The sequence below is a fragment of the Synchiropus splendidus genome, chromosome 3 (genome assembly GCF_027744825.2).
Source record: "Synchiropus splendidus isolate RoL2022-P1 chromosome 3, RoL_Sspl_1.0, whole genome shotgun sequence".
Classification (NCBI taxonomy): domain Eukaryota; kingdom Metazoa; phylum Chordata; class Actinopteri; order Syngnathiformes; family Callionymidae; genus Synchiropus; species Synchiropus splendidus.
In genome coordinates, this window is record NC_071336.1 from 29,736,664 (window position 1) to 29,755,169 (window position 18,506).

The 18,506-nt window shown below is 40.6% G+C and overlaps 1 protein-coding gene across 1 annotated transcript in view; it reads right to left on the minus strand.

Annotated features, from left to right (window-relative positions):
* Nucleotides 1-18,506, minus strand: part of tgfbr1b (transforming growth factor, beta receptor 1 b) — a 42,477-nt gene that overhangs the window by 9,698 nt on the left and 14,273 nt on the right. The window contains exons 2-6 of the mRNA XM_053859047.1: nt 14,700-14,951; nt 12,735-13,007; nt 9,593-9,823; nt 7,010-7,177; nt 6,295-6,451 (exon numbers count right to left, since the gene is read on the minus strand). Of these exons, the coding sequence (XP_053715022.1) occupies nt 6,295-6,451; nt 7,010-7,177; nt 9,593-9,823; nt 12,735-13,007; nt 14,700-14,951 (1,081 nt within the window). The remainder of the gene's footprint in view (nt 1-6,294; nt 6,452-7,009; nt 7,178-9,592; nt 9,824-12,734; nt 13,008-14,699; nt 14,952-18,506) is intronic.

Here is an 18,506-nt window from a genome sequence, read left to right on the forward strand (position 1 = left end):
TCGTAATCTAGTTTTTTATTGAACTACAAATTAGTCATGATTTAATTGTAAGACAAGCACATATTAAAAGCTGTTGCCAGCCACAAAGAATTCCATGGCAGGCGAGAATTGGCCCCCAGGCTTTGAGTTTGACATACACTCACAAGTGGCTCGGAGTGAAGTCACTTGGAAAAGAGTCGCGATGTGATGATATGATAAGTTGATTTGGCAAATGTTGCATCCCACTTTAGTCTTATGGATGAAGTGTTGCCATACTTTTGACATGATGGTCCCACAGCCATCTACTGTATTGCTGTGGATGGTGCTCTGCATGCGCAGAAAGACAGCTATGACGCCACGACTCGTCGGAACATGAGGCCACAGGGGCAACTCATTTGTTGATTATGTCGTATACTATGTCGACTAGTTGTTGCATCCCAAGCGGTCTATAACTAAATAAATGCTTTTAGTTACTGAGAGATTTGCAAGAACCTGCGTCCTTATTTTCCGTGAATCAGTTGGAGACATGACTGTTACTGAGCCATCATGTATAAATCAACAAGATTTTCTCTGCTCTCCAGTGTGTGGACAGAGTTAAAAATAAACACGCGTGCTAATATTTACACTGGACTTAATCTTGCTGAAGGGAAGCTCATCATTCCCTTCTACATCATGTCCCATAAATGATATAACGCGTTCTAAATACTTTTAAAATGCCAATTCAATGACAGAATTCTGATGCGTGACAAGTGAGAATATTATTTGTTTGTATGAATTGAAAAAAAAAAAACAGAAATGAAAACTCCACCAGAAACCTTGGTTATGCCATAGAAGAGTGACATGCTGGATGTGAGGAGTTTGCGCTCCTTGCACTTGCGCTCCTCATCTTCGTCAAGGACATATTGTCATCAAAGTCTAATGGGTTTTTTACTGTCATTTATATTAGTGCTGGAAGAGCTCGTTCTGAGCGACATTTTGTCAGCATAATTAAGCAAATTCATTTTGTCATAGTTGGCAGCAGGAAAGAGACGTGGCAAAGAATAAACACATTCCTGTTGCCTCAAAACAGTCATTATTGCCTGGGGAAATAATTTATGAACTATAAATTTGCAGTGACAGAATTCAAAGGCAAACAACTCAATTAACAAGGTCATTACAGAACATTTGAGGATGTCACCCCAGCAGTATGACTTGAATGAAAAGCTTGGGATCATGTAAATATGGTACCTGATACTGTTCCAATCTTACACAAGCATATGGCAGTCACCTGCAACTTCCATATGAGCATTTCTACTGAAAGAAGTGGAGTAAATAGAGTTTGAAGAAGCCAGCGCTTCACATTGTCTGAGCATGTTGGAGGTAGCCTGCCTGTGGGGGCGGAAGAAAGAAAGAAGAGGGGAAAAGAAGCCGCGGGATTATCTGCGAAGAAGCAGTGGTGTTCACTGTCCTGCCGTTAACAACAATGATGACGTCCTGCTATCATCATCATCATCATCATCATCATCATCATCGTCGTCGTCGTGTCGAGTGTCACTAGGGATCAGATAAACATCTGTAATATTTATTTTAAAATATGTTTCTCTTCTACAGTTTGGCTTCATCTCTAGCAGCTTCCAAACTACAGCATTTTTAAATAGTGATATCAAAGTTGACTATTTAATTGAAAAAAAAAAAAAATCCTAAAGGGTTATAAATAACATAGTTATGAATCGTGAGGTGCAGAGCTTGTTATACGTCCTCTTGTTTTGTCTCCGGAATCCCAATGGCTTCGTTGAGGTTATTAGCTTTAACAGCGTCTGGATGAAGGATCTCTAGTGTTAAATATGCAGAGACTTGATGTCACATTCATCCCTCAAACTAAAAATGTTCAGAAAGCCATAAACATTTTTAAATGCAGGGATTGATGTTGTTGGTTTAATTATGACACAAAGAAGGAAACAGATTTGTGAGAAACATACCGCCAGAAATAAGAGCTGTCCGTCAAGCTAGGCAAAGTCAGAAAGATTGTTCCGACTCAGCAGAAATGTCTCTCAGCGGAAAGAGCTGGAACTAATGTTTTATACATGGATGTGGACGGAGCAGCCTCACAAATGTAATGCAACCTAGGAGGCCTGTCATGGTCAGACACCACGGTATGAAAGTGAACAAATGTTCAGCACTGACAGACACCAGAGGATGAAGTGGAAGAGACAAACAAAACGTTAAATTTTACTTAAACCCTCATTAAGAACTGTTACTGCGATTCCAAACACGACAATAGCAAGGGAGATAATAAAAGCTGCCAGAGTTTGTTTAAAGTCATTAAAATAATCTTATCTTTCAACCCTGAAAATGTTGTCTTCTGTTTTGATTCATGATTAAAAATCAATGGTGCCAAAAACAATAGAGAGAGCAGCGACACCATATAAAATCAACAAAAAAAGAAAAGTAGTAACAGATCAAGTGTGTGTTGTTCGTGTCCAGAATTCATCATGAAATCCTGCAGAGCGAGGATGAAAACATCTACGGCAACTGCCCTTTACATTATTATTATAGCAGCAAATCAGAAGTGCAGTCACACATGAAGTGGACCAAGCATGTTTCTCTCGCCACCCCCACACACTTTAACAGTCTCTTTTCCTCGCATCTATAAAGGATTTCATTACCTCTGAAATAAAATAATCATAAAAATCAATTTCAGAAAAGCCGATATGTTAAATAGCTCGGTTGAAAATTAATGCAGCACCAAATAAATGTGTTAAAATACACAAAAATAAGAATAATTACTGTTAAGGAGCAAGATCATGGATGTTAATTGTGTGGAGACTCCCCAAAAGACAAAATGATGCAGTAGAAGGTAAATAAAAAGAAAAATTAGCTTCCAAGAGACACCGGATATGAAGCTCTATCACGCTTGTGATCCATCATTGAACGGCAGGCGGATGATGAAGTTGGACGGATGACATTGAAGCCAGAGCTCCTTTCTAAAAAGGTTTGATACCCCTTATTTACAGACTACCACTATACGCATTTTAAATGTTGTGCCTTCATACTTCCCAGCACCACGTGGCAAAATGCTGCTATGTGCAGCAGATTTCTATAGAGTGAATAAAGCACTGACTAATGAGGGTTATGTGAGGGCAGCGGCATGCTGGTGCAGAAAGCTGCACTTTATGAATGATTTCATTAGAGGACCAATCGGAACATTGATCAATGACTAGGACAACTACGAAAATAATCATTTGTGGCAGCCCTACTTGAAATCGTGAGTGAGTCCTTCACACCTTTGGCTTACTTTGACACCATCCACTTATTACCATCAACCTGTGAGCGAGCGTGAGGAGCCAGCGCCACTGCCTGCAAGTGAGACGGGAAGGCTTCAACAGTGCACTCTATAGACTCCCACATGAGGCAAGAGAGACCCAGTCTTAATTGAATCCTTTCAACTCATTGTCTGCAAGAGTGCGGATAGACCTTGTGTGCAGTCCTACACTGCAAGCATTGATTTTCAAAAAAGCCTACAGCATGTTGTTACAGCAAGTGTGGCAAATGAAATTATGCGCTGAAAAACAAGATGTCCTTAATTAAAATCCTATTCATATTTTTAATACAATGAGACGAGAAAGAAAAACTCACCAAGCTTCAATCTCTAGCTTTTCATTAAGGCCTGGCTGAAAAGCAAATATGTCATATAGCCTTGGAAAAAAAAGAGATTTAGATGGCACGATATAAAGAGATAGACAGCTCTTCCCTGGTAAATGAATGTGAAATTTGGTCATCTGTTCCATCTTGAGAGTAAAAAGAGCTGGTTCACACTCCACCCACTTCTTGACTTATTTTTAAAGTTTATTTACTTACCATTTTATTTTTTTATTACATAAGTTAGACAATGTTAGACGATGTTTATGTCACAAAGCAGTCTCAGTATGTTCCAGGCTTAGTTTGCCATAAAGCCATGGTGGATGAGCTGTCTTGATTCTGACACATCTGACTCAGCAGGGTCCAAATGTAAAACAGCTGGAACCCTCTGGTATTCAAGGAGTATGCAGCTGTGCAGTTTTCTTCAAAGTAATATCCGAGCATTAGCTCAGAACTCCTCCACTCATTTGCTCTCTTCAAACAAAAACAGAAGCAGGAAGCATTCCTGCTTGCACTTCATTGAATCCGGCACCTACAAGCCCTTCAGAAGGTTGCTCTCTACTGCATTAGGTGGTAATAGCCTGATTTATCATCTTTAATAAGGAACCAGAATTTTTATTTCCCATTTTGACACCAAGGTTATATATTCAGTCTTCAAAAGAAGCAGCTGTCGCCTATAGAAAAGTCTGGTAAAGAGACCAAACTTTTCAAGTCACTTGTAGACAAAGAATAGTTGCCTTTATAAAGGGATAAGATGAAAAACTACTAGGTCAAAGAGATCTTGTGGACAAGCAATGTCCTTCTGTTCTTCTCCGGAGAATGAATGGAGTTTGCTGAATGCAAAGACAGAGCTACCAACTGAAATAATTTGCCAACTTCATTTCTCAGCTTGAGGCTACATTTACTGAACCAACGTGGAACTGACAAACCGGCCAAGTGAATTTACATGACTGGAAAACTTACAAACCAGCACGAGTCCAACTCGTGAGTGATCGGAATCCAGACATGCTGTGGTCAATAAACCCTTCCACAGACTTCCCGTGCAAAATTAAACAACCACATATCTAAATAACGGACATATGAAAATTTGGATTTTGACACTTTGGAAAGTGCAAAATGGAGACAGCTGGAGGTTCATGCTGCCAAGGCCAGGGCTCCTGTTTGCCCAGAGGCTCACCAAATCATTGAGTTACAGTCCAACTTCCCTGCAGTGCTGCAACATTGCACACAGAGTGGAGGGGAGGGGAAACAAAACCAGTAGACAGCAGCATCAACAAGTGGTACCCCATTGCTATGCATACATTTCAGCAAGGGTGAAACAAAAACATTTAATGATTGCTGGATGAGAATAATTTATTAATTCAAACAAGACCAGCCGTATGCTGCAATGACTGTGTTCACATGACAGGCCAGAATTATTGCCTGTGTTCAGGTACGACCACTAGAATGTGCTCAGAGGATAGTCCAGCGCAATCGCTCTGTACTAATTCAAATGTCACTCCAATAGCATCGGTCCTGCAGTTGAAATGGAATGGTTGGAGACATCACAGTGCCACCCTTTGTCACGGAGGAGACATAATGTAACCACAGCAACCTAAGCCTAAGACTCTTCCCTGCATGTAATAGAGGGTTAGTTTGCTGTTAAATACGACACTACCAACTGAAGGAAGACTAAAGGGTACCGTCAGCCAGATAAAAATGTCTTAATATCTTACCATTTCATAGAGATTTACCTGATATACAAGGAGCCACGTTGTCTCCAAAAAACACACATTTACCAGCTATTACACAACCAATCCAAACCATTTTCACACAAAGCACTGACCACAACTGCTTGCTTTCAGGGATCTCACAAGAGATTCAGGAACTGAGGGGGCATAAAGGCAAATACAACAAGAATTCAGAAGTACAATGCTCTTGTAGAGCGAGAAAATACCACGCATCAAAGAGGTAGGAAATCTGAATGCAGTGGTTGACCTTCAATGTTCTGTCAAGAATCACGCACTTCACTTGAATCGTACTTGACAACTTTTCTTCACTTCATACACTAAAGAGAAAAATACCATTTGTTAAAAAAAACAAGTACCAGTATGAGGGTGTGTGATATGACAATATTAGATTGTGAATGACTAGAGCGTGTCAGTCAGTCAAAATGGCACATTCTATACACTATTAATGGATAGATGCGGACGCTCAGCTGCCAACTCTCAGAACATACTTAAAACTAAACGCAGTGCTTAAATGAATGTGCCACGAAATCAAAACACTCAAGAGTTGTTACTGTTATGAAGCAAACCGAGCAAATGCATGTTAAAGATGTAGCTGTAATTTCCCCCGAACTGGAATAAAAATTAGGAACTGTAGGTCAACCATAACTGTGCAACTAAGATAAAGTTGGCCAGATGGTATCCCTGGCTAACAACATGTGATAAGAATACCTTCACTTTCTTCTGCCACTTATCCGGAGTCAGGTGATAAGAATAGATAAGTAATATGTTCTAAAGCTGCTGCATAATCAGACTCAATAACCAGAAATTGACGATTGATCTTTTTTTTTTCTAAATCAAAATTGTTAAGTTTGCACATGCTAATTGAAAAACCATGACTATCTTCTTTGTACATGTTGCCAACTTTTTGCCATCCCGCCCACCACTAACCAGCACAGTTAAATCCAATGTAATAGTTTAAATCACAAACCTTTTGGTTCCCACTCTGTGGTTAGGAGCAATATCAATTGTGTCCGTGGCTGAGTCGTGACGCACGGCGAGACCCAGGTCAGCGATGCAGCAGGTCCCGTTCTTCTTCACCAAAATGTTCTTCGACTTCAGATCCCTGTGAGCAATAGCTGGCTTCCCTGAAGATACAGTCTTAGGTCAGTCACAGGTGCCACTTAAAAAGTTCCTTTTTAAAAGGAATGTCATGTAAATTAAATAGTTCAAAGAGTTTAGTCCTATTCAGGCAAGAACACTCAATTCTGAAGAAGCATTCTGAAGCAAAAGCAGATACAGGTAAATGGATAAAAAAAATAATAATAGACGTGTACATATATCATCAAAGGAAGGTCACTGTCATCAAGTTATTTATAATGTCTTTTTGTTTTGTTCTCAGCGACATGAGTCACAAAGCACAGCTTACACAAACTGCTCAATAATCTGACACTGCACAGACTTGACAAAGACTTGACATCTTGCTTTTTTTTGTCAACTTTCACTGTTTTTAAGACAATTATAAATACCCTCTTAAATCACAAAGTATTTTAAGTCATGTCAAAAGAGAATTGAAACTTGAGAGATTCACATCTCTCAAGAGGATTTTCCTCAGAAAGTTCTGTCACCTTAAGTGAGGACTCCAAAGCTAAGGACATGATAGCTAAAAAAAGAAGGCACAACTAGTCCGCTATTTTAGATCTTACCTTGTGTCCCAACAATTTCCATGTGCAGATGGGCGAGGCCACTGGCAGTGGACAGTGACAGCTTGATCATTCCTTCCACAGTAACAGTATAGCGGTTAAGGTAGTCGAACAGCGAGCCATGTTCATGGTAGTCAGACACGAGCCACAGCTGAGTCCACGTCCCGTTATCTACACAGACAGAGACAGATCCAATTAAACTATCCTTAATCATTTAGGGTCAGAGGTGCAGTTCGCGCTGACATGAATTGTCCATTATGGTGCCACAGAAAGACGCACCCTCATGTCATTTAGTCAGAGTGGAGATGTGTGTGGGTGACAAGCTGCTGGTGATCCAAAAAGGTTTTCCCAAAATTTTAAAAAGACGCACGTGCTAAATATCTGTGAAATTACCTGTCTGTATATTGGATCATTTTGCTAAACTACCTAAACTAAAGTTAGCATTCCTTTTGAAAACAGCAGCCATACTACAATAAACACTAAACTTTTGCTGAAATAGAGGTGCACCGACTCGATATTTGAACAGGTACCGATATTGACGAAAATTCTAGCCTGGGCATCAGTGACAATGGGCCTGATCCACAGACGCAGCTCCATTCAGTGTAGATTAATGACAAGCACCAAGCAAAGAGCAAAAAGGAGCGAGGGAAGCGATCACTCATGTGGAACTTAATCAAGCATCTCCAGAAATGACACCCTAAAGAGCATGCTGGGTTCATTGAGCGGTATAAGCCAAAAGGAAGCGGCAGCTAATTAACCACCGAGAGCCATGGCACAACATGGTAAGCCAAAAACATTGATGGTGGCTCAGCCTGGACTGCAGGGTTAAGTTACACACAAGCAACGCGACTGCAGCTCAAACAGCTAACTGCATGAAGTCCATGTGATTGGGAGGTATAATGCTGTCAACATGATCAGAGGAGTGAATAGTCATTAATGAAGGACTTCTCTCACAGCGCGCTGCCTCATGTCGCATGAGGACTCAGAGGCACTTAAAACATTCACCCCTGGAGCATCTGCAAAATATCCAGCTGCCGCAGAAAATGCTACCAAACGGCTGCAGAAGGATGTCAAATGTAGGTGGAACAGATTTGAACTGATTTAGTCAGCTTTCATAAAGGCTTTCATTTATCTCACAATTGTGCTAAACCATTTGGAAGAGATGATTTCTGTTCATCATTTAATTTCCAGTGGAGTTTTCACAGACTGAACCATTTCAAAGGGATTTTCATCTTGTTTGCACGTTTCTACCACACTACGTCACACTATGTTTCTTTCATATTCATATATATATATATATATATATATATATATATATATATATATATATATATATATATATATATATATATATAGATAGATAGATAGATAGATAGATAGATATAGATATAGATATATATATATATAGAGAGAGAGGGAATACAAGTGCACAGACTGAAGTAGCTTGTTTGTTTGCTGTCTTCCTATGCATCAGATTGCTAACTAAAATGGGAGTAACAAAGAAGTGGATCAGCACATGCCTCTCTAAAAGGCAGTTTAAGTAATCCTCTGAAAAAGCACCAACTATGGGTGTTGAAAATGCGAGATAAACAGACAGACTAGACAAGACGCCGTGACCACTTACAGGTCAACCAACTTTAAGTGTGTAAATTTGAATTCAACTGTGTAAGACTACATTTTCAGTCATGCTAACACTGGAGAAATTTGCAATGAGGAAACATCAGTCACAGATGTTTGGTCATTTATACTGGAATAAGTGAGCTTTATTCTTTGTTAAAGTGAATGCAGGAGACTAGTGTAGTCACAAGGCAATGTCTGACGCAATATCACAAGATGCCATTCAAGATTAACAGAGCTAAATATTCTCATAATAATAATGATGAGAATCGCAGCAGGTACAAAACTGTATAACACGGTGTATGAAAGCTGGCAACAGGAACACACCGTCACTCTGACATGTGATAAACGGAGACATTAACAGCATGTACTGCGTTGTTATATAATTGTCATTAAGAAGAGGAGCAGCTCAAGAGGTTCCCGAAGTCATTAGAGGAGAGCTCCTTAAACCTGCTCCTGTAAAACGACAAATGAGCAACGACTACACAGATTTCTCTACCCAATATTTCTTAACAATCAGAGCAGGAAACTCCATGTCAGATCTTCAGGCTTTGCCTGCAATTAGTAATACAGATTTTAATGCATGAAGTGTGTAGGTTTTCGCATTCACTCGTGTCTCACTTCAGGCTTAGTCAGTAATCTCAGTCAGCTTTATACCTAAAAAAAAATGTCGATATGCCCTGCGAGAACTCAAACTCTCCTCAACACACACAGCCACTGAGTTGAATTCAAGATAAGTAGCCAGATACGAGGCTACGTTAATATAGCCTCAGAGAATTAGCCTTATACATTAATGCATGGTGTGTTATGTCTCCGAAGGACCAGACTGAATTAAAACAATCTTTTTCCCTGCTATCCAAGAGAACATAAACGCTCCATTAATTCATTAAATTAGGGACAGAGGCAGAAAGAAAGCTGAACATTGAATACCTGCTACAGCAGATTGAATCACCGTTTACACTCGCTCACCCTTGTTGTCTGCAGCGATGAATCCCAGGATGTTTTCGTGGCGCAGCATTACTGTCTGATAGATCTCAGCTTCGCGGAACCAGGAGCGCTCCTCTCGGGATGAGAAGATCTTCACAGCAACTTCCTCGCCCCGCCATTTACCTCGCCACACCTCCCCAAAGCGCCCCTTGCCGATGCTCTCCTGAAGAATAATGGTCCTGGCAATTGTCCTCTGCACCAACAGTGGGAGGCCTGGAAAAGGAAATGACAGATAAGCCAAGTATATGCTAATGACCAGGCGAATAGAATCTTTCAGAAAGCTGAATGGGACACGTGCCAAGGTAAGATCTTTTTGGAATTCGAATGATTGTTCGCTGACCAGGTGTGAAGTCAACTTAAGTAAGACCTAATAGGGCATTTACGAGCCAGTGAATTTTCATTGTGATCACGATTTAAACTAGACAGATCATCAGTCATATCTAAATTTTCTGGGCTCCAGACCAAATGCTCACACTTTAGCAAAGACACTTGGTGACTTTGTGAGGAAACCAAACCACACTTGTATCTGTACTGTGGAGTCATGTAATTACTTTTTAATAAACCTGTACATTTCGCAGAGTTTCAAATTTAAGAGAGAAAAAGAGCATCTTGCTGCGACTTTTGACATGCGACCCACACCTGTCTGACAATAGAAAACATGTCGGTACGCAGCCACAGTGTTAGCTAAATAGAAAGAGTCCCAAACTCACGTGGAACAGATTACAGGCAACATTGATGCTCACAAATTCACAGGCTAAATGGTCATGCAAGTGTGAGATGCTTATTAAGGATGGACATTTGTACTGTATTCATTCCTAGTCTTCTAGCGAGAAGCACATGGCAATTGCAACTGTAAGAGCAAATTGATTCCACTCGTTTTTGGTAAATTCCAAATTCCTGTATGTTACTTATTATGAATTTATTCACATCTAAAGTTTCATTTTGCATTGAATGTTAGCCAGACGTTTTTTTTATAGCAGGGAAATAAAAACAGAAATGTTTTCTTAAGCATCATGAAAAAAACCATGATGCTTAACACCGATGATTACACTATTGAGCAAAATAATTGTGATTATCATCAGGCAACAATCACGCAGCTCTAAGACCTAATCAATTAGACCATACTGTTCTCATCTTTAGTTGAGTCACTAGGTGCCAATTCCCAGCAGGCCAAAACAGGAGAGACTCTAAACCAACCCGACAGACAACATCCCCGTTCTAACTTTGGAATGTCTTGAGATGGAATGTCTCGTGGAGAGCAGACTGGTGTATCCTGATAAAGGCAAGTCAGAAAATCTCTGACGGAACAGTTGCCATGGTGACCTGGCAACAGACAGGCGGCTTGGCTCAAAGTGATCATTCATAAATCATTAAGATGTAATTGAAGTGTCTCCACTTTGCGTATTACGACATTAAACCACAGAAATCTTTTCAACGGAGCAGATGATGAATGGAGGAAGCGCACCCTTTTTCTCCGAAAACAGTCACAAGGTCTGGAATGAAAACTTCGCAGAGAACAGTAAACAAATCAAAACTCATCCATTCGAAGCAACAATGAATACATTGGCGGATGCAAAATGATATTTTGCGATTGTTTGTTTGACTCTCTAGACACATACAATTTGGTCCTTCCTTCTCAGCTCATTTTTCTGTGTCTGAGATTTAATCTATTATGATCCCACAGGAAGATCCAGCACACTCTCTCCTGGCACATCAAGGAGCCTCTTTCCCAGAAGTGAAGCGCTGATGTCAGGACTCGGACACCGCTTTAACACCACGCTTTTTTCTGATGTACAACAGCAACATGGGCCTGGGAGTTAAATTAAAATGGACGAATATGCCTCTCCTGCTTCTCCACAGGACTGAAAAGACCAAGTTTGAATCCTGCACTGAATTCTGATACACTTGGTTTTGACGAAGCTGTGTTACTCACACTTATGAGGAAACTGACACAGTCACACACTGTGAGCATCGTGCAGCATGTGCAAAAAGCTACACAATGAATCCAAGTGCTTTCTTGGCAACAGGCTGGAGGTGCTAGTCTGCCCACAGACATTATCTGTGCCAATTGATGTCTCTCGTATACAACAGCTTTCCCAGCCCAGTCTCTGAATGTGCATAATCAGGTTAGACCTCTTTAGAGACGAGTAGCGTCCGGGTACTCTCAGTCTAAAAGTGCCCTAATTGGGGATAGAGGGTATTTTTAGCACATTCTTTTGACAGGTACACATCTACTCTTGCATTAGGATGCACATTTGTCATGAGAGTGGACAACAGCACATGCAGGCGGCTCCAAAATGAGACATTTTCTGCAAACACCAAGTCATAAATATAGCGACACATGAGAAGCAGCAATACACTGCACCTGGGTCGACTTATATTTTTAGGTACGTTGCAAAGCTCATATTGTGTTTTCAAAAGAGGAATGGGCGTCCTGGTTTTGTCTGTAAAATCTCTGGAGAAATATAGTCGGGGCCAAATGTGGACCAAAATAAATTAGTTTCTTGACCTAAACACACAAATGTGGCAGCAGCAGAGACCCAAACAGGACACTAGGATAAACAACAATTTTGTCACTAAGAGCCATTTATTTTTAGGGGTGTAAGAAAATATTGCTCAGTGAAAAATATCATGATACTTAATTCTGTGACGTTGTCCTCATATTTTAGATTAGATGGCCTTGTAGATGGCTATGTAGATATTTAATATACATATATACTCAGATATGCTGCTGCATTTGTGGTGTGCTACATACTAATAAGCACTGGCGTTGCTTTGTTGACCAAGGGAACTGATCATTCCACTGTCGGACTGTGAAATTTAACTGAAAGTCTAACTACACTTATTTCATATCAATGTTTTTTTTCAACCGGATCATATATTAGCTGATTTTTGCCCTTAAAATGAAGAATATTACAATATGTTGCTGAACTTACAGTATCACAATATATCGCAATGTATTGTATTACCACTCCTGTATCGGTATACGCACCGTATCGCAATATACCTGTCAATACACCTATATTTATTTTAATATAAAGGGAAAAAATGCATTAGTTTGTTAGCATAAAAAACGTTTGTACAACAATTGAGTCAGGATATGTTGAAAAAAAATGTGGCATACCTGATCCAGAGCCTGAAGTGGTCATGTCAAAGATCAGGTCCTTCAGTGTCGTGCCGGCAGTGATGAAGGGGTGGTCCATTGAGGGGTCTTCTTCGTTGGGTACCCGATGGTGGTGATGATGGTGGGCCCCTGCGCCCCCGGCGCCAAGACCCCGGTGGCTATGGCAAATGTAGAATGCCAAAACAAGCAGCAGGCAAAGAACACAGACTGGCCCTGCGATTACTGCAGCCAGAGCCACTGGGCCAAGAGACGGGGTCTTCTTTGTGTGAACCGCTGGACAAAGCAAACGTTTGACAGATGAGTGGCTAATGTCCGCTTTTCATTTGTAGTGGGACAAACGAGTCAGACTAGTGGGATAGTGAGTGTCAATGAAATGGTGCTTGTGGATTGTTAGGTTAATCAGAGAGGAGGAGGAGGAGGAGGAGGAGATCAGGATTGGCAGATGTGCAACAGATTCGAATATCAACAAGCCTCACAAATGATGCGACACAAAGTTTTCGGCAAAATCTTATATCCAATGACAATGCTTACAATAGTGAGTGCAGCCTGTGTCGAAAACAATTACACACCAGTGAAATAGAAAGTGTAGTCTACAAAGAAAGAATACTGGACTCAGAATTAAAACAAAATGGTTTCAATAACTCCCCCCACTGTAGAGGTGTATACAGTTATTGCACTACCTTTTTCAATAAAAGAAGCTCCGAGGGAAGACCATTTAAGCAAAAATCCCTTGTACATCTATACAAACTCCCAACATTCCTATTCATCAGCAGTGCTCCTCTACCTTTTAATATTCCACTTTTAGATTTGTATTTGCCGTCTGTCCCCTCCTGAGGGAAATATCTGCCTGGGCTGCCGCTAACGGTTCCGCTGTGACTATTTGTCATGTGAGAAGGTAGCTCGGAGAGACACCAAGTTTCCTCCTTGGAAAATTAGTGATAATAATACTACATCTATTAGCATTCTGCAGCTGACCAATTGTCTGAAACTCTATGAAGCAGCAGATGGCAATACATTTTTCAGTTAGGTGCGCAGTTGTAGGAAAATGATCAGTAAATAAAAGCAAAGGAGACAACAGATCCATGCATGATGCTTCAATCAGGACAAGGCCTTTGATTTAAGTAAACACCAGCTCAGACGACAACTAAATCATGTATGACATGAAATCACGGCTCACAATTTATATACCCAATGTGGAGGACAATGAATTGGTTGACTGGAGACCTCATATTTTACAGAGCAAGTTAGCACTACTGGACCAAGATCTTGCACTCTTCATTCCCCTTAACAGCCAAACTGTGTGGGGTCTGTGGGGTGTCCAAACTTCAATGGGGACCTATCTTTTACATTGTTCTAACAGGATCGTGAATGGTAGGGCACCACTGAACAGTGGAGACAGGAGACAATATTTGGAGCTGAGCAGGCACTTGGCTGGGACGCTAAGATGTTTCTGAGGTTCTGATTTGTAAGCTGTGATCTCATATTCCAAGTTTTTTTTAATACATTTTTCTGGTCAGTGAGTTCTTGAAAGTATGTGCCAGTAATTTTATTAGCGGTGAAACCTTGGTTTTTGATATGAAGTGCTGAGAGAGTTTTTATTCCATCTGCTGCAACAACTCCTAATATTGCGTTTGTAAGACGCAACACATGCCTGAAGCACTGGCAGAGAACGGAATATTTAAGAATCTCAGAAGATAGTATTGTGATGCAGTACAGACCGCTTTCACTAGTAAATCTGCTTAGCGGCTCTAGCAATAAGTGAAAGAGGGGATGAAATGAAATTCAAATAACTGATCACATAAACTCACTTAAAACTGAACTTGAGAGGCAATATGAAGTTTCATAAGCACATCAGTTACATAAACTTGAAAAGCAGTGAACTCTAAATCTGAAACTCCTTTAGTTGATTTACATTTGAACCATGTGTATGTGTGTGTGTGTGTGTGTGTGTTTGTGTGTCTTTACCAGGGAAGAGTGTGATATTGGGCTCCTTGTTGCAGAAGTCGGTGGTACAGCACAGTGGATAAATGCCCGTGTCACCTTTTGTGGATGGGGCACAGATGAACGGCCGGTCTCTGGGAATGAGTTCAACCTCACGCACACACTGGCGGCGTTCAGTTGACTGCCGTCCGCCCGACTCGCTGATTGCAACGTAGCAGACTCCATCGGTGGTGCAGCTGGAGTTGGCACTGCAGCGATCACAGTAACACTGGAGGGCTGGACACAAAGGGGAAGGACAAAACAGTGATATAAGTATCAGTCGGTTTATGAAAGTTTCAGGGAGGAAGCCAGTTCAGAAAGTGCACTTAAAAGAACTACTTCACCCAAGGCCTCGAAGTATTCTGTCGAGCTGGACAGCCAAAGTGCCACTCTGCCCACAAAAAAACTTCTGTTCTGAAATATTCTCACATCTTATCTTACAGTGTTAAAGTAAAATAATGTGAACCAATTACTAAACAGTCTTCAAAAATATGAGCAATACCTGAAATAAAACTTCAGTAAATCCTATTTACAGTAAATTGAAAGACACAAAATGACATCTGAGGCTTCCCACTCTCAACATTTTAATGAACTAAGCAACGTCACTTTCTCTAATTCAGTTGGGGATGATAATGATCAGTTATGCACTTTATCCTGTGACACTGATGTAATGCAGTAAACTAAAGAATATTTGTCAAGAAGAATGTACTGTATATGTACACTTGAGGATATTCACTCTTTACGCACTTGGTCACCATCAGAGATAGATGAAAACTAACCACCAGATTCAGATTACATATCGTTGTAGAAATTCAGCATTGACAAAGAATCATACTCGAATGTTTCTCACGTGCCTCATGCTTCACTCAACAAATACCAGCAGAATGAGAACTGTACTATGAAGACAACCAAAATTTAAGAAGGAAAATAATTTGAAGCAGAATGATGAAGCTTGTCATCATGTGTTCTCATTGTGCTTCTTGTACGATGTGTAGGTTCTCTATCCCAAATTATCCATTGACCTGTACAGCTCAGGTAACTTATTGGGTTTAATACTAAAAAAGAAGGGCAGAAAATAACTGTAAAAAACAAAATTACGATGGAGATGTAACTCTGGTCCAGTCAAATTGCTTCCAATTGCCTGTGAGAACGTGTTTGTGTGGTTTGAAATGAGACGTTACATCAGTTAACTGTGGAAAAACACAACTTCATTTTCCTCTGCAAGTCAATTGTGTGTTGCTCTTGCACCAGCAAACACATCTGGAGAACAGCTGCAGAGTGAGACAAGATTCGCAGTCAGTGTTAAAAGCACAATGGTAAAAATTATTTGATTGGTAATATTGACAGCTTTAGCTCAATTTAGATCATTCTGATGGATATTATTCGCCTCAACGCTTTATCTATACGCTTACCCAACCACCAGAGCGACATACTGAATGTCAAATCATTGCATTTTTTTTTTTGCAATGGTCTCAGGAAACGTGATGTGAAATAACAGATTTAAATTGAAAGACTACACATTTGCTCGCAGGACTTCCTCCCGCCCAGCTCACACAATTTGAATCTCTGTATGGAGATTTTGTGCTGAGTGAGCTCACAGCAGCAGAAACATATGCTACACTTCCCCCCCAGACTAAAAATCCTATCAATAACTGCGCTCTGGAGAATGACCACTTTGGTCGCACGTTCCTTAACCTCATCTACGGAGGACACGCGAATGAGTGGGTCAATATATCACGGAAAACAGCCTGTTTCAATAGGCCATCAAGAATCTCTTTATTTTGCAGCTACATACCACAGAAACATAACATGCACTTCAACACCGGCACAGAGCGGCATGGGGTCTGGCAGAGTTAAGCATTTGCACAGAGGATCTCTGCTGAGCAATACTTTTCTTTATTTCTCCCACTGCAGCAGCAAAACAGTTGTGTGGAGGAGCTCAGTAACGCATCACGTACGCCTGGCCGAGCTAAAGCAACACTACACACCATCCAGAACACAGACCTTAAATAATTAAAGGCACAGGCTTCCAGGCGGCAGAGTATCTGACAAGGACAAATGCGGAAAACACTTGAGCAGGGTTAACATACTGTTGCACAACATCGTGAAAATAATATCACGGTGACTCTGAGCCGGCAGATAACAGCGGAACTAGAATAATCGTGTCCGATGGATCAAGCTTCAATGAACTCAAAGTGGCACTGATATATCAAGCATGTTAATGAGGCCAATGTCGCAGAATGTGAAATTAGTTAATTCACAGTTTAAGTCAAAGAGGATTTATATATTATCTATTAGATAAAGCTGTGGATTCTTCCTGCAGATCAGTTTATCATCACTAATTTTACTGTGCGGCAGAAAACAGAAATGATAGATCCACTTTATGCTAATGGCCACCACACAGCTATGAGGGCAAAATTGCTTTTCCAGTACCAAGTAAGCACCAAGACAAAAAAAGTGCAACGCCTGAATCAGAAACATATGTAAAACATGTGAGAATGTGTCATGGGACATCCCAAAACATTTTACTTGCTGACTAATGACTACGTCCAACAAGAATCTTACAACCACTTTACACATATGAGAAGAAAAACAGATGAGGCATGACAAAAGACATAGACAGTCTGAGAATGTTTTTGATGTCGAAGCACACTTCCTGCTCCTGGATCTCACGACACCGCCTGAAGGTAAATTCCAGACAGGCTAAGTCTCAAGCTTGAATAAATCACAACAGCTTGAGAGTGTGTATGTGGGCTGCATGTTTGGGTGGCGTCTGCAGAAGTAGGAAAGATGACAGATCGAGCTGAGGAAGACGGGTGAGGAATAAATGCCAGCTCTGACTCAACCACAGTCTTGCAGTTGGGGCGCCACGCCAGCCAACAGTTTCAACTGTCTCGACAACAAGAATAACTCAAGATGCACAGAGGTGAAGAGCACCTGCCTGTGAAACGGTCCACTGAAGGCAGACTATACTGCATACAGAGAAATGATATATTTAAAAGGTACAGACAAAAACATAATTCAGAAGCTACATAATTATATTTATTTCATATTTCGTTTCTACTTATCACATCCACTTTTCCGATCAAGTTTACGTAAAACGATTATTTAGATTTTATTATATCTCGCATTATTGGGACATCATGAGAGGTGCGATGCTGCACAGCATGGTGCGAATCAGACTCGTGCCACCCGAGGCAAAACCCACAGTAGCCCCAAAAACTGTCAGCGTCTTCGTAGCCGAGGTCTGTCTTCAAACTTTTTTATGATAAAACATTCACAGGACCACACCCTCAGAGGTTTCTCAGACTGAAGGTATAGGTGTCCATCATCTGTAAAGTAGTAACTACAACATCAGGCATCGTATTTACACATTAGCTGTTCTAAATGTTACAATGCTGCATGTCAGAATTTTGTGACTTAGCTGTCCAAAAAGTTTTTTTTTCTTGTTGAGATCTTACAATGTGTATTGTATCGTTGGGTTGAAGTACTCTTGAACTCCTGGCTTTAGAGTCAGTCAGATCTCTGCTCTGAGCATTGAAAAGAGCAAGCCGGGCTCAGACGCCCATCAGAAGTGGAGCAGAGCTGGTGCAGTTATTTTTTTTTCCCCCTTCACTTGTTGACAACATGAGCATTGCCACATTGTGAAGAAGTGTTAGATTGTTAAGCTATGATCATAATAATATGAATGTGAGTCTTAGTAACTCTGAAAAAACTCTGTAGGAAGCGCACATATAATATAAGATCAAGAGAAAAAGTGCAAATTCTGTTACTCAAAGGGCTTTTTAATGC